The following is a 15,674-nucleotide window of genomic DNA, read 5'->3' on the forward strand; positions in this document are numbered from 1 at the left end:
CGTGGCCGCATCTTGGCAATTGGCATCAGCACCGCGAGACCCTACCAGCCAGGGCACCTCCAGCTGTTGCAAAACTACAACTCCCTGCATGCCCAAACAGCCTTTGACTGTCTGGGCATACTAAGAGTTGTAGTTTTGAAACAGCTGAAGGTACCCTGGTTGGGGAACATTGCCATATCCTTACATTCGTTTACGCTGTGTTTTCGTGGCAGCTAAACTAGCTTAGTAGTGTTCACTGTAAAACCTGATAAATGGAGCATTACACTGGACAGAAAGCAGCTATTTCAGGATGTTGGCCATTATATACGTATTACATAGCATTATTTCTCTTATATGGTGCTACATAGTTCACAACTACATGGCTACAATCTAATTTTGGACTTGGACACAAAGTTACATTACTTTTTTACACACCTCTTAGGATGGAAATCATAATGGCTGGTTGTAATGTACATTCTGACATTGGTCATGTTATTAATATGCAATCTTTTTCCACCCCCCTTTTGTAGCTTAACCAACGTCCGACTGTAGACGAACTGAGAGAGAGAAAAATTCTGATACGATTTAGTGACTACGTGGAGGTGGCGAAAGCTCAGGATTATGATAGGCGAGCAGACAAGCCCTGGACGAGATTATCTGCAGCAGACAAGGTACTAGGAATATGATGTCATTTGGGTTACACAATGTCTGGAGCACAGCACTGAGGGGCGAGGGTTCAGTAGGCCTGCTAGTGGGTTAAGGACCAAATGTACAGGAGACTGATCACAATATTTGGTCAGCACTATAATTTAAGGATTTTTTAACCCAATACAGTGGTCCCCAAGTTACTGCAAAGAGGCACTACTAGACAGCTGCATGCACTGAAATAATACAGGGGTATTACCACTGAAATAGCTATGCTGAAACTTGGCAACACTTGCATACTTAATTTGCAATCAGAAAAAGCTGTAACCTAAGCATTGCAGCTTAGGTGTGCAGCTGTGCAGCATTTTATAATGTGTTGTAGACAGTTTTTGCCAAGTCTGAAAAATGGGCTTGGATCTGTTAAAAGAGGATTTGACTTCTGCAAAAGGGGGCAAAAGCATGGCTTAAAGGGGTACTCCAGGGAACTTATTTCCCTTATTTCTTCTACCCCGCAGTCAGACCCCCACGATATCCTGTGCGGAGTGACTGCTACTTACCACTCCTTAGCATGCTCCAGCCGCACCTTCCTGGACAAGAGCAAGTGATGGCCTGCTCACTGTCTGGGGCAGGACGTCGCTCCGGCTGGTGATTGGCTGAGTGGCTCACGCTGAGAACTAATAAGAAGCCAGGGCCCCGTACAGAGATCCCAGCAGTCGGACCCCCTGCGATTAGTGGATAGGGGATAAGTGTCTGATAAGTTCAGATCCCTGGAGTACCCTTTTAAGATCTGTGGCTCTTTAGATACATCCATTATTTGCAACTTATTGAAAATTTGCTACATTTTTGTGCTGTTTCACTCTACATAATGGCTGGTGTATAGATACCTTGTATACAATATGTCATGTTTCAGTAGGACTGTGGTTTCACTCAGCATTTATAAAAAAAAATTAAATAAAATAAAACACTGCTATTTTTCATGCAAAGCCAGGCAAGGATTCGAAAGGAATGAGATGTAAAAAGGAAGGTCTTATACATCTGCTTCCTGCTGGATCCACCTCTGGTTTGGCCCACAAAATAGCATCAAAACAGTTTAAAACTACATTAACAACAGCTGAAGTAGACACAAGTATGCTGCTATGTATTAAGCTTAACCCTTTGTTAGATAATGTACTTACCACCATTCTATGTTATATTTTAAGGCTGCTATTCGTAAGGAACTAAATGAATATAAAAGCAATGAGATGGAAGTACACGCCTCAAGCAAACACTTGACCAGGTATATGTGCAAAATATATAGTTGTACAACGGTGAAGCTGGACATAACTGTATGCCAGGGGTACTCAACTATTTTTAGCGAGGGTCCGCTTATTCAGTTCTGCCATCCAGTAAAGGTCCGAGCTGAATGCTAACGCCTGGTTCACACCTAGCGACCTCAGTGCCATGAAGGAAATACCCTGTGTCTCCGAAAAGAAGACATACCCATAAAATAAGCCATAGCAGAATTTCTAAGCAAATCCAAATAATCAAGAAGAAAGTACAGGCAACTCACCACGTTGTAGTAACTTCGTGTTTATTACTGGGACATGCAGGTAAAGCGGCTCCACGCCACACCGGGATGCCGAACACTAGTGCGTTAACCGATGACAGCTGTTTCTTTCCTTTCAGGAACTTCAACAGATCTGTTGAAGTTCCTGAAAGGAAAGAAACAGCTGTCATCGGTTAACGCACTAGTGTTCGGCATCCCGGTGTGGCGTGGAGCCGCTTTACCTGCATGTCCCAGTAATAAACACGAAGTTACTACAACGTGGTGAGTTGCCTGTACTTTCTTCTTGATTATTTGGATTTGCATTCATCCTATCACTATCGCAGTACATGAGCACCACCGCATGAAGATACGCTGCTAGAGTACGCACACAGACTGTTTAAGGGAGAATATATAGAGGGAGAGCAGTGCCAGCACTTCAATCTCTGTTGTGAAGTCAGCAGAATTTCTAAGCATTGGCGTAATATAAGCCATACCCCAAAAATAAGACATAATGGTATGCGTGGCTAAGTGTACCAGCCCAGAGCGGTAAAGAAGACAGGCAGCCCTTCTCATCTGCCCCATTGTGACAGCTGCTATCTCAGAGGTGACCAGAGAGGTGCCGGCAGCCCCATCAACAAGGTCGGCTCCCCCTGTCAGGTCCCGGTTCTTCTGTTTGTGCTGCCAGCCACGGCATAGAGGGAGAAAGAAAGTGAAAGTAAAAGTCTCCTCAGTGAAGTGAGGAACATAAAGTTCTGCTTTGTGGGTCCTCAGGGGGAAGAATAAAGCTGTGGCTGCTGTTTTACTCAGCACTGTGGGTCTCTCTCACCCAGCAACAGCTTGTGGGTCTCTGTATTGTTATACCATAATTAATAAAAATAAGGCCTTCCCTGAAAATAAGCCATAGAGTGTCTTCTTGAGGAAAAATAAATATAAGACAGTGTCTTATTTTCAGGGAAACATGGTAGCAAACGAGCGACTGAAGTGTAGAGGATGTATGACCTGACTACTGCCACAAACTGTACCCCTGAATACAATACTGCCACACACTGTACCCTCAAAATATAATAATGCCACACACTGGACCCCTGGTATATTGCTGCCACACTCTGTACCCCTGAAAATAATACTGTCACACAATGCCCCTGAAATAAAACTGCCACACACTGTACCCCTGGTATATTACTGCCACACACTGTACCCCTGAATACTGCCCCCCCTCTGTGCCCCTGAAAAGAACTCTGCCATACACTGTACCCCCTGAATATACCGTAAACACACTGGGCCCCTGGTATATTACTGCCGCACACTATTCCCCTGCAATATTACTGCCACCCACTATGCCCCCAAAACTTTTGAAAAACAATGTGCCCTGTACTGACTATTTGTACCTCTGTGTCCATAAAACAATGACACAACTGTGCCCCCACAATGAATGATGCCACTGTGCCCCAGAATTAATGATGCCACTGTGTCCCAGAATTAATGATGCCACTGTGCCCCACAGAATAATGATGCCACTGTGTCCCACAGAGTTAATGATGCCACTGTGCCCCCAGAATTAAGGATGCCACTGTGCCCCACAGGGTTAATGATGCCACTGTTCCCCACAGGGTTAGATGCCACTGTGACTCTCCAGCTGTTACAAACTACAACTCCTATCATACACAGACAGAAGGTCATGATGGTAGCTGTAGTTCTACAAAAACTAAACTGGAGAGTCACGGGCGGGGGAACACAAATTTTTACCTGAGAGCTTGGCTCCCGTCCCAGGTCCCACACTGCTCCGCTGCTCTGGCCTCTTCTTGTCAGACCTAGCCCGAGCAGATGATGCAGGCAGCATTAATCGTGCCGCCTGCATCACAGGAGAGGCGTGGCTGGGCAGGGACACACCGTTCCCTTGCTTCGGGCCGCAGCTATTCATTTGTATCAGCGTCTTAAAGACACCACCACAAATGAATGAGGGGAGATCTGGCCAGTTGAATACTCCTGCTGTATGCCTTTGTTGAACTTATGATGGAATGGATCAGACATTTTTAGAGCCCATGATGTTAAAGCTCTATTGTGATCAGGTGACACAAACTAAAGTTAAAATGGTTATCCGGGATTTTTTTTTTAGATTGATGGCCTCTCCCAAAGATAGGCTATGAACATCTGCTTGGTGGGGTGGTGGCACACTGACAACCAGCTGTTTGCCAGAGCTGCAGTACCTGCTTATACAACAGGACTGGAAGCAGACAGCTTTGTACATTGTGTTGTGGCGGGTTACTGCTCCAATCATATATTCATGGCCCATCCTAAGGATAAACTATCCACGAAGTCCAGTAAAACCCCTTTAAATATGTATAAAAGTGAGAAGCTTTTCCCTGTTCTTTAAATCAGACGGGTTCCTTGTGCTGGTCACATATTTTTCATGTATCTTTGCACAGTAGGAGCCAGTGAACAGCATTTCTGAATGCAGGCCAAATTTATTCTGCCTGCTGTCACTGCTAGGGAAAAATTACTAAATACATTTTATGCAAGTTCTTAGCTCCCCCTAATGGGGAGTGTAATTATTGATCTATATGACTGTATGAGGCATAGTAGGAAATCTGTAGTTGTGTAATAGAAAAAAACAAACCAGTCACTCCAATATAAATATATCTATACACACACATTTTTTTATTTATTGTGGATTTAATTGGCAGAATTGGGAAACATTTGGGTAATAGAGTTCAGTCTGAGAACAAATCATCTGCTGCCAGTTGACAGTACAGAGACGTGTCTATTACTTACATGGCATGGAAATGTTATATATTACAAGTACTATGTTTATATCCGATATTAACCTCAGTTTTCTTCTTTTTATCCCCCAGGTATCACAGACCGTAAACACTTTCATGCTGGAAGTATGGTCTTACTTTGAAGTTAACCACTGAACATGTTCCATGAGGAGCAATGGCGTTCAGTTGTGAAGTTGGGCGCTTGGCGCTCTATTTACGCGGCGAGTGGTTGTGGGCAATATGGAAGGATTGTCTGCTACCCTTCCAAATGTTGGATAGAATGGCGATGAGTTCACCGCGCATATCTGGAGACTGACCAGCCCCTTATGGGGAGAGAATCTAGCTCAAGGATACACACGCAAAACAAAGTGGGTGTCGCTGAATGACACTGGAAGGAAACTTGTATGAAGCTGTATATTGCAGCGAGACGCTGTGCATGGCGACATCACCATGGACATGAAGCCAGCGCATCTTTCAGTATTACATTGACATGTCGGCCTAATCACACTTTCTTTGTAAAGTTCATGCCTCAGCAGAATATTTTCATGTTTTCTATTTTGTTTCCTTTTTTTAAGATGTTACATTTTCCTGGTTAAGTTAAATCTTATTAAAAAAATGAACAGTTGCTGAAAATGTTCATGTGAGTCTTAGTTTATACAGTTCTGGACGAGCTATAGCACATAACGTCAGTGTTCAGTGACGAAGATGTCAAATGTAATGTAGGTTGGTGGGTACACACAATAATGTTAATGAACCATATTATCATGAACAGTTATCCTAGTAGGCAGATCATTCCTTTAGAGAATTTTCAACTACCGTACAATTATTTTAAATAAAATTAGTTATTGGAGGATATACATTACAGTCAGTGTTGGGGCACGCATTGGGGGACAGAGGGGGGCTTAAAATGAATCCAAAAACGAAATCATATAAACAAATACATTAACCCCTTCAGGACGGAGCCCATTTTGGCCTTAAAGACCGGAGCGTTTTTTGCACATCTGACCACTGTCACTTTAAACATTAATAACTCTGGAATGCTTTTAGTTATCATTCTGATTCCGAGACTGTTTTTTCGTGACATATTCTACTTTAACATAGTGGTAAATTTTTGTCGATACTTGCATCCTTTCTTGGTGAAAAATCCGTAAATTTGATGAAAAATTTGAAAATTTAGCATTTTTCTAACTTTGAAGCTCTCTGCTTGTAAGGAAAATGGATATTACGAATACATTTTTTTTTGGTTCACATATACAATATGTCTACTTTATGTTTGCATCATAAAATTGACAAGTTTTTACTTTTGGAAGACACCAGAGGGCTTCAACGGTCAGCAGCAATTTTCCCATTTTTCACAAAATTTTCAAACTCAGTATTTTTCAGGGACCAGTTCAGGTTTGAAGTGGATTTGAAGGGTCTTCATATTAGAAATACCCCATAAATGACCCCATTATAAAAACTACACCCCCCAAAGTATTCAAAATGACATTCAGTCAGCATTTTAACCCTTTAGGTGTTTCACACGAATAGCAGCAAAGTGAAGGAGAAAATTCACAATCTTCATTTTTTACACTCACATGTTCTTGTAGACCCAATTTTTGAATTTTTACAAGGGGTAAAAGGACAAAATTTTTACTTGTATTTGTAGCCCAATTTCTCTCGAGTAAGCACATATCTCATATGTCTATGTAAAGTGTTCGGCGGGCGCAGTAGAGGGCTCAGAAGGGAAGGAGCGACAAGGGGATTTTGGAGAGTACGTTTTTCTGAAATGGTTTTTGGGGGGCATGTTGCATTTAGGAAGCCCTTATGGTGCCAGAACAGCAAAAAAAAACACATGCCATACCATTTTGGAAACTAGACCCCTCGGGGAATGTAACATGGGATAAAGTGAACCTTAATACCCCACAGGTGTTTCACGACTTTTGCAAATGTAAAAAAAAAAAAAAAAAATTTTACCTAAAATGCTTTTAAAAATTTTTATTTTTAAAAAGGGTAATAGCAGAAAAAAACCCTAAAAATTTGAAGCCCAATTTCTCCCGATTCAGAAAACACCCCATATGGGGGTGAAAAGTGCTCTGCTGGCGCACTACAGGTCTCAGAAGAGAAGGAGTCACATTTGGCTTTTTGAACGCAAATTTTTCTCTGGGGGCATGCTGCATTTAGGAAGCCCCTATGGTGCCAGGATAGCAAAAAAAAAACCACATGGCATACCATTTTGGAAACTAGACCCCTCGGGGAACGTAACAAGGGGTTAAGTGAACCTTTATACCCCACAGGTGTTTCACGACTTTTGCATATGTAAAAAAAAAATTTTTTTTTTACCTAAAATGCTTGTTTTCCCAAAAATTTTACATTTTTAAAAAGGGTAAAAGCAGAAAATACCCCCCAAAATTTGTAACACAATTTCTCCCGAGTACGGCGATACCCCATATGTGACCCTAAACTGTTGCCTTGAAATACGACAGGGCTCCAAAGTGAGAGCGCCATGCGCATTTGAGGCCTAAATTAGGGATTGCATAGGGGTGGACATAGGGGTATTCTACACCAGTGATTCCCAAACAGGGTGCCTCCAGCTGTTGCAAAACTCCCAGCATGCCTGGACAGTCAACGGCTGTCCGACAATACTGGGAGTTGTTTTGCAACAGCTGGAGGCTCCGTTCTGGAAACAGTGGCGTACCAGACGTTTTTCATTTTTATTGGGGAGGGGAGGGGGGCTGTGTAGGGGTATATGTATATGTAGTGTTTTTTACTTTTTATTTTATTTTGTGTTAGTGTAGTGTAGTGTTTTTAGGGTACAGTCACACGGGCGGGGGTTCACAGTAGTTTCTCGCTGGCAATTTGAGCTGCAGCAGAAAGTTTGCGGCAGCTCAAATTTGCAGCCAGATACTTACTGTAATCCTCCGCCCATGTGAGTGTACCCTGTACGTTCACATTGGGGGGGGGGGGGGGACATCCAGCTGTTGCATAACTACAACTCCCAGCATGCCCGTTGGCTGTCGGTGACTGCTGAGAGTTGCAGTTTTGTAACAACTGTAGGCACACTGGTTATGTATCACTGAGTTTGTGACCTAACTCAGTGTTTCACAACCAGTGTGCCTCCAGCTGTTGCAAAACTACATCTCTCAGCAGTCACCGACAGCCAACGGGCATGCTGGGAGTTGTAGTTATGCAACCACCAGATGCACCACTACAACTTCCAGCATGCACTTTAGCTGATTGTGCAAGCTGGGAGTTGTAGTTACACAACAGCTGAAGGTACACTTTTCCATAGAAAGAATGTGCCTCCAGCTGTTGCAAAACTACAAGTCCCAGCATGCCCATAAGGGCATGCTGGGAGTTGTGGTGGTCTGCCTCCTGCTGTTGCATAACTACAGCTCCCAGCATGCCCTTTTTGCATGCTGGGAGCTGTTGCTAAGCAACAGCAGGAGGCTGTAACTCACCTCCAACGATCCAGACGCTGCAGGTCAGTCCCTCGTCGTCCCTCGCCGCCGCAGCTGCTCCTGGGGCCCCGATCCCAACAGGGGCGCCGGGGATCGGGGTCCCCAGCACCCGGGGTGCACGTCCCGCACCCGCTCACGTCCTCCAGAAGAGGGGCGGAGCGGGTGCGGGAGTGACACCCGCAGCAGGCGCCCTGATTGGTCGGCCGGTAATCCGGCCGACGAATCAGGATGATCGTGAGGTGGCACCAGTGCCACCTCACCCCTGCAGGCTCTGGCTGTTCGGGGCCGTCAGAGACGGCCCCGAACAGCCAGTAATTCCGGGTCACCGGGTCACTGGAGTCGCCGCAGATCGCTGGACTGAATTGTCCAGCGATCTGCGGTGATCGCCGACATGGGGGGACATAATGACCCCCCTGGGAGATATGCCGGGATGCCTGCTGAACGATTTCAGCAGGCATCCGGCTCCGGTCCGCAACCGGCTAGCGGTGGCGGCCGGAATTCCCACGGGCGTATGGATACGCCCTCGGTCCTTAAGGACTCGGGATGCAGGGCGTATCCATACGCCCTATGTCCTGAAGAGGTTAAAGGGTTACTCAGGTGGAAAACTTTTTTTTTTTTATCAATTGGTGCCAGAAAGTTAAACAGATTTGTAAATAACTTCTATTACAAAATCTTAATCCTTCTAGTACTTAACAGCTGCTGAATACTACAGAGGAAATTCTTTTCTTTTTGGAAAACACTGCTCTCTGCTGACATCATGACCACAGTGCTCTCTGCTGACATTTCGGTCCATTTTAGAAACTGTCCTGAGCAGCATATGTTTGCTATGGGGATTTTCTCCTACTCTGGACAGTTCTTAAAATGGACAGAGATGTCAGCAGAGAGCACTGTGCTCGTGATGTCAGCAGAGAGCTCTGTGTTCCAAAAAGAAAATATTAGCTGCTGAATACTACAGAAGAAATGAAGTACTGGAAGGATTAAGATTTTTTCAAAATAAATAATTTACAAATTTGTTTAACTTTCTGGCACCGGTTGATTTAAAAAAAAATAAAAAGGTTTTCCACCGGAGTACCCCTTTAAGTTGAAAATATGCTAATGTACCTGACAGCAAAAGTGGTACCCAAAACATGTGTAGGTAACACTGATGTTTTTCCTTTAAAAGTTAGGAATTATCTGGAAAATAGCATTGGTTGCGTAAAAAGAAATGATTTGACAGAATCAAATCTCTTCTTTATAAGCTTCTGTTCCCCAACCTGTGGCTTTGCAGCTCTTTCAAAACATTCTTCATCATGCCCTGACAGACATGATAGCTGTGAAACACTGTCCTGCAATAGCTGGAGAGTCCCAGGTTTGGGAACACTGTTTTAACCATCATATCAATATATAGTATGAAAAAAAAAAAAATAAGTGTGTGTCTACAGTGTCTTGTGCCTGTCCATATACGAAAGCAAAAGGATGTAGGTATCCCATAAAAAATGGGTTGTCCATTTAATATCAAATATCTCTTCAGCTTCAGGGCAGTAGGTGTAAAACTGGATAGCATGGACAGTTGGGTATTACAGGCTAGTTATTTATTGCTTTTTTTGTACATTTTCCTGACAAAACATAAGCCAGTGCCTGATGTTCTTACTGTTGCTTCTTTGCAAACAGCTTTACCTCACCTTTGTGACCAGCTTAGAGCTCTGACATAATGTGGTAGGAATGGGGAACCATAGAAGACAGCCTTGTCCACTCATAAGTGAACCTGGAAATGTGCATTTCTGCATCCAGTGCCCCAACAAAACTGTCTGGTTTTGCCCATAGAAGCCAATCAGCTTTTTTTTTTTTTTAACCAGAGCTCATTAAAAAATAAAAGCTGAGCATATTTTTTTGCATGCCTATTTGCGGCAGTTTTTTTGCCGTATACAGCAAAAACTGCCGATTTTTTAAAATTACACAGACTAAAAAGTGGTAGCAAAAATGCGTGTAAAAAAAACGCTTTTAACACAGTGTGTACCTGGCCGTAGTCTTTATTATAACTTCAATAATTATTGTATTATTATTTTTTATTTTCATACCTGTATTCATAGCTACAAACTACAAACAAATCTTGCATTTATATAATCCTGCAGCCATATGTTAAAGTGTACCTGTGGTTAACAAAAACATTTTATATTATGTAGATAATACCACTATATATATATATATATATATATATTTGTAATATACATTGATAAAAAAAATGGTATATTTGTGTTCCTACAGCTATTGTCTGTGTGTCTCAGTGAGGAGTCCAAATACAGGAAGTGTGGGTGGACATGCAGGACTCTGTGCACTGAGGACAAGCAGGGCTCTGTACACTGAGGACAAGCAGGGCTCTGTACACTGAGGACAAGCAGGGCTCTGTACACCGAGGACAAGCAGGGCTCTGTACACCGAGGACACGCAGGGCTCTGTACACCGAGGACACGCAGGGCTCTGTACACTGAGGACACGCAGGGCTCTGTACACTGAGGACACGCAGGGCTCTGTACACTGAGGACACGCAGGGCTCTGTACACTGAGGACAAGCAGGGCTCTGTACACTGAGGACAAGCAGGGCTCTGTACACTGAGGACAAGCAGGGCTTTGTACACTGAGGTCAAGCAGGGCTCTGTACACTGAGGACAAGCAGGGCTCTGTACACTGAGGACACGCAGGGCTCTGTACACTAAGGCTCTATAACATGCTCCCAACTCACACAGCAGGATGATTGACAAGCCAGGAGCCTGCACAGAGCCCTGCTTGTCCACCCACACTTCCTATATTTGGTCTCCTCACAGAGACACACAGGCAATAGCTGCAGGGACAGCATTTTTCCTCCCAAAAATATAAAAAAATGTTTTAATCAATGTATATTACAAATCTACATATAATAGTAGTATCTACATTATATCAACGGCAGGTACACTTTAAGTTACCCTTACACATAAGAGCAGGGACGTGCACACATAGGGCTCAAATGGGGCTTGAGCCCCTGCCTTTTCATGGACCTGCTCCTTAATGCCCTTTTTTTTTTTTTTTTTTTAAAGGGGTGAGGCACATAGGCACAGGGGCAGGAGTGTATATAGGCACGGCTGGTAGAGATAACAGCAGGAGACAAGAAGAAAGAGCAGATACAAGTGTTAGGAAGTGACATCTTGTCATACAGGCATTCTCTGGACACTGTCTTCCGGGGTCCTGCTGCTGCTGACGGCCCCTCCCCCTCCCTGCTCCTCTCTGGGTAAGGAAAGGAAGAGATGGAGGATAGAAGATCAGCTGGAGTTGCCATGAGGTACAGTAAGTGATCATCAGCCGGGTCTGTCAGGGAGGACTGTAGGGAGGGTGGACTGTGTGAGGGGACTTAGAAGAGTCCACAGTGACAGTAACTGATGAACAGCAGGGTGGTCTGTCAGGGAGGACTGGCCTCCTCTGTACAAGCAGCTTCAGGGAAATTATATTGTGTTTTTGTGTTATTTTGATTTTTTCCTTATTTATTCTGATATACACTATGGGGGAGATTTAACAAGACCTGTCCAGAGGAAAAGTTGCCCATAGCAACCAATCAGATTGCTTATTTTACTTTTGAAAAGGCCTCTGAAAAATGAAAGAAAGGATCTGATTGGTTGCTATGGGCAACTTTTCCTCTGGACAGGTCTTGTTAAATCTCCCCCATAGTGTCCCCCACCTACAGTACCTGAAAAGCTTAGTCCAGCATAGTTGTTCTTTCCCTCCCTATAAACCAGTGTTTCCCAACCAGGGTGCCTCCAGTCGGTACAAAACTACAACTCTCAGCCAAAGGCTGTCAAGGCATGCTGGGAGTTGCAGTTTTGAAACAGCTGGAGGCACCCTGCTTGGGAAACACTGCTATAAACCAATAGCTATAAACCAATAGTGTTACCCACCTGTGCCCCTATAATGCCATTCCACATCTGTATCTTCCCCACATCATCAGTCCCTACAATCTATGTATTGTCCCACCTTTCCTGTGGACCTGTCCAGAGGAAAAGTTGCCCATAGCAACCAATCAGATTGCTGTTTTCAGAGGCCTTGTTAAAAATGAAAGAAGCGATCTGATTGGTTGCTATGGGCAACTGGACAACTTTTCCTCTGGACAGGTTTTGATAAATCTCCTCCATTTTGCTGCAGAATTTCTGCTGGTAATTCAATAACAAAATCCAGAGTATAAAATCTGCAGCAAAAAAATCTGTAGCAAAATCCCAATGGCTGGATTCACTCTGTATTTGTGTTAACATTTAAAGCACAACTCCGTTGCTTATGATAAATAACTATTGTGTAGAACCAATTTTGGCTTCTAAATACCTTAAAGGTGTACTTCTTTTTTTTTTTTTTTTTTAAAGAACTAGTGCCAGAAAGTTAAACAGATTTCTAAATTACTGCTATTTAATAATATAGCAGTTGTATGCTACAGAGGAAATTCTTTTCTTTTTACATTTCTTTTTTGTCCTGTCCATACTGCTTTCTGCTGACACCTCTGTCCATGACAGGAACTGTCCAGAGCAGGAGAGGTTTGCTATGGGGATTTTCTCCTGCTCTGGACAGTTCCTGATACAGGCATCAGGTGTCAGAAGAGAGCACTGTGGACAAGACAAAAAGAAATTCATAAAGAAAATAATTTCCTCTGTAGTATATAGCTGCTAATAAGTACTGGAAGGGTAAAGATTTTTTTAATAGAAGTAATTTACAAATCTGTTTAACTTTCTGGGACCAGTTGATAATATAAAAAATATGTTTTTTTAACAGGGCTCCTTTCTCCCCACTCCTGGAACTGTCCACAGCTGATAACTGAGCATAGTCCATATGGAGCTTATCTAGTACCAGACCCAGTGTGACACGAGGTGTGGACAGCACCAGGACAGTGATGAGCTTATCTCCAGCCGCAGTGATGTCCCACCTCGGTTGGTAATAGGCTGAGCGCATGTCATATAAGGAATCTTGGCCTGTTATATGACACTGCGCTCATTGTATCACTGGTCAAGCTGGGAAATCGCTGCGCCCGCAGTGTTTCGATCTGTGCACAGGAAGCAGAAAGAAGGCCGGAACGGAGGACAGAAAAGCTATATCAGTGCCACGGGGGAGCTGTGGATGGTATGTTAAAGGGGATAAGTGTTTGATCGCGGGGGGGGGGGGGGGGGGGGGGGTCCAAACGCTGGGCCCCCCGCAATCTTGTGCACGGGGCCACAGCTCTGACACGTCTCCTCCATGTAGTTCAATGGGAGAAGTTGGGAGGCAGCGTTTGTGCCTCTCCCATAGAACTGTATGGGGACAGGGCGGGGAGGGTGCGTAACTGTCGACCTTTCACTGAGTGCTAATGCGGGGGCCTCGTTAGGGAGATCGCGGGGGTCAAACACTTATCCTTTATCCTGTAGATTTCCCAAGCGCGGTCCTCAAGTCCCCCTAACAGGTCATGTTTTCAAGATTCCCTTAGTCTTTCACAGGTGATATCATTCTGGTCTGTGCATCAGGCATCTCTACAACTATATCACCTGATAACATGACCTGTTGGGGGTATTTAAAGGACAACTGCAGCCAAATTTAACTTATACCCTATCCACAAGATAGGGGATAAGTGTTTGATCGCGGTGGGGTCCGACCGCTGGGACCCCCCGCGATCTCCCTAACGGGGCGCCGGCATTAGCGCTGAGCTCTGAGCTCGACGGTTTACACCCTGTCCCCATACAGTTCTATGGAGGAGGCATGAACGCTGCCTCTCCCATAGAGATGTATGGAGGGGGCATGTCGGCCGCAACGTCATGCTGCGGCCGGCATGCCCCCTGCACGGGAGAGCCACGAGGCGGCCCCGTACAGGGGATTGCAGGGGGGCCCAGCAGTCAGACCCCCCCCCCGCGATCAAACACTTATCCCCCTATCCTGTGGATAGAGGATAAGTAAAATTTTGGCTGCAGTTGTCCTTTAAGGACCGTGCTTGGGTTAACACTGGTCTAGGGAGTTGCATATGGATGGGGTGTGCCCTTTTTTTCACATTGAGCCCCTGCCCCTCAAAATTCCTGTGCACGTCACTGCATAAGAGCAAGGTTGGCTGAACCTATCTACTATCTTGCGTATAAGGGTGTCCCAACTTTTCGCTTAAAGATGATGTCAGGGGGAATGGAGGATTGGGTTTGCTGAATTGTAAAACTCGATCCTTTTGTTTTCAAAGTCACTAAGATGGCTCCAGATGTGTCAAATTTTTTTTTCTTCATTTTGAGAAGAAATGTTTACCCAGCTGAACTGAGCATGCATTTGTATGAAGGGGGGGGGGGGGGGGGGTCAGGATAAACAGATGTTGGCTGATGAAGTGTCTAGTCAATAATTACTGAAGGTGTATGGAATGCTTTATTACTTCTTCTTGATAACTTACAGTGAAACACCTGACTGCAACATACAGTATTATTAGTTTGTAAGCACAGGTCTGTATTGGAGCTCAATTACACAAAACAGCAGATTTTATCATCAAAATTACTTGCAAAGTTGCTTATTTTTTTTTACTTCAAATGCAGTGAAGCTATATAAATGTTATGGCCCATGAGTATTACAGTTATACACACCTGATGCAAAAACACATGTGTAATTCATATTGGTTTATCTGTGGACAGAATACTAAGATTACTGCAAGATACACATGGTTCACATGTATCATCCTATGTCATCTCAAGAAAACTTCGAAGACAAGCTTCTTAAAGGGTGCAATAGAACATAACACTCTCAATGCACTAATCCTGTATGGAACTTTTAATTTAAAGTAAACACCATAATAATGACCTTTTCATTAGGTAATTGCAATGCACAAAAAATTGTGGCCAACATTACAAATGAACGATATAATTTAGCTAACAAGGTACATTAGTAGCTAAACCTGTGTACATCTTCCACACTAACTAAAAGATATAAAATCTCATTCTTATTGAAACAAACTAGAATGGACCAGTGCTGGGCATGAACAGGGACTGAAGTCCTCTCCGTACACTGAGCAGCTCCTCTTCTTGCTGGAAAAAAGGACAAGGAGACAAAAAATAAACCATTTAGGTCTCCATCACACATTTCTTTTCCAGCAAAATTATACCAAAGTCTTTTAACATGAAAGATTAGGGATGGTAATTTTATATTTTTCCAACAATTTGACCTTGTACATCTCTATGCAATTAGCCAAGAATCTTGGATTTTTTGTGTTACTTATCTGTAAAATCCTTTTATCACAAAGTTTATAGGGAAATACGGAATACCTTGGGTATATGCTGCCATCACTAGAAGATGACACTAAGCAAGAAAAGGGTTAGCTCCTCCCGCACAGCTTATACCTGTTCTGCA

General features: G+C 43.7%; 2 protein-coding genes across 17 annotated transcripts in view; one reads left to right on the top strand and one right to left on the bottom strand.

Moving 5' to 3' along the window:
• Positions 1-5,535, top strand: part of PHACTR3 (phosphatase and actin regulator 3) — a 177,254-nt gene extending 171,719 nt beyond the window's left edge. For all 8 annotated transcript variants that reach the window (XM_056547530.1, XM_056547532.1, XM_056547533.1 and 5 more), the window contains 3 exons: positions 510-650; positions 1,824-1,900; positions 5,002-5,535. In XM_056547530.1, coding sequence (XP_056403505.1) covers positions 510-650; positions 1,824-1,900; positions 5,002-5,017 — 234 coding nt within the window. In that variant the 3' untranslated portion in view covers positions 5,018-5,535. The remainder of the gene's footprint in view (positions 1-509; positions 651-1,823; positions 1,901-5,001) is intronic.
• A 9,548-nt stretch (positions 5,536-15,083) lies between these two features.
• The window catches only part of SYCP2 (synaptonemal complex protein 2), a 266,941-nt gene continuing 266,350 nt past the window's right edge, over positions 15,084-15,674 (bottom strand). For all 9 annotated transcript variants that reach the window (XM_056548745.1, XM_056548746.1, XM_056548744.1 and 6 more), the window contains one exon: positions 15,084-15,352. In XM_056548745.1, the coding sequence (XP_056404720.1) occupies positions 15,281-15,352 (72 nt within the window). In that variant the 3' untranslated portion in view covers positions 15,084-15,280. The remainder of the gene's footprint in view (positions 15,353-15,674) is intronic.

This window comes from Hyla sarda, chromosome 12, assembly GCF_029499605.1.
Source record: "Hyla sarda isolate aHylSar1 chromosome 12, aHylSar1.hap1, whole genome shotgun sequence".
Taxonomy (NCBI): Eukaryota; Metazoa; Chordata; class Amphibia; order Anura; family Hylidae; genus Hyla; species Hyla sarda.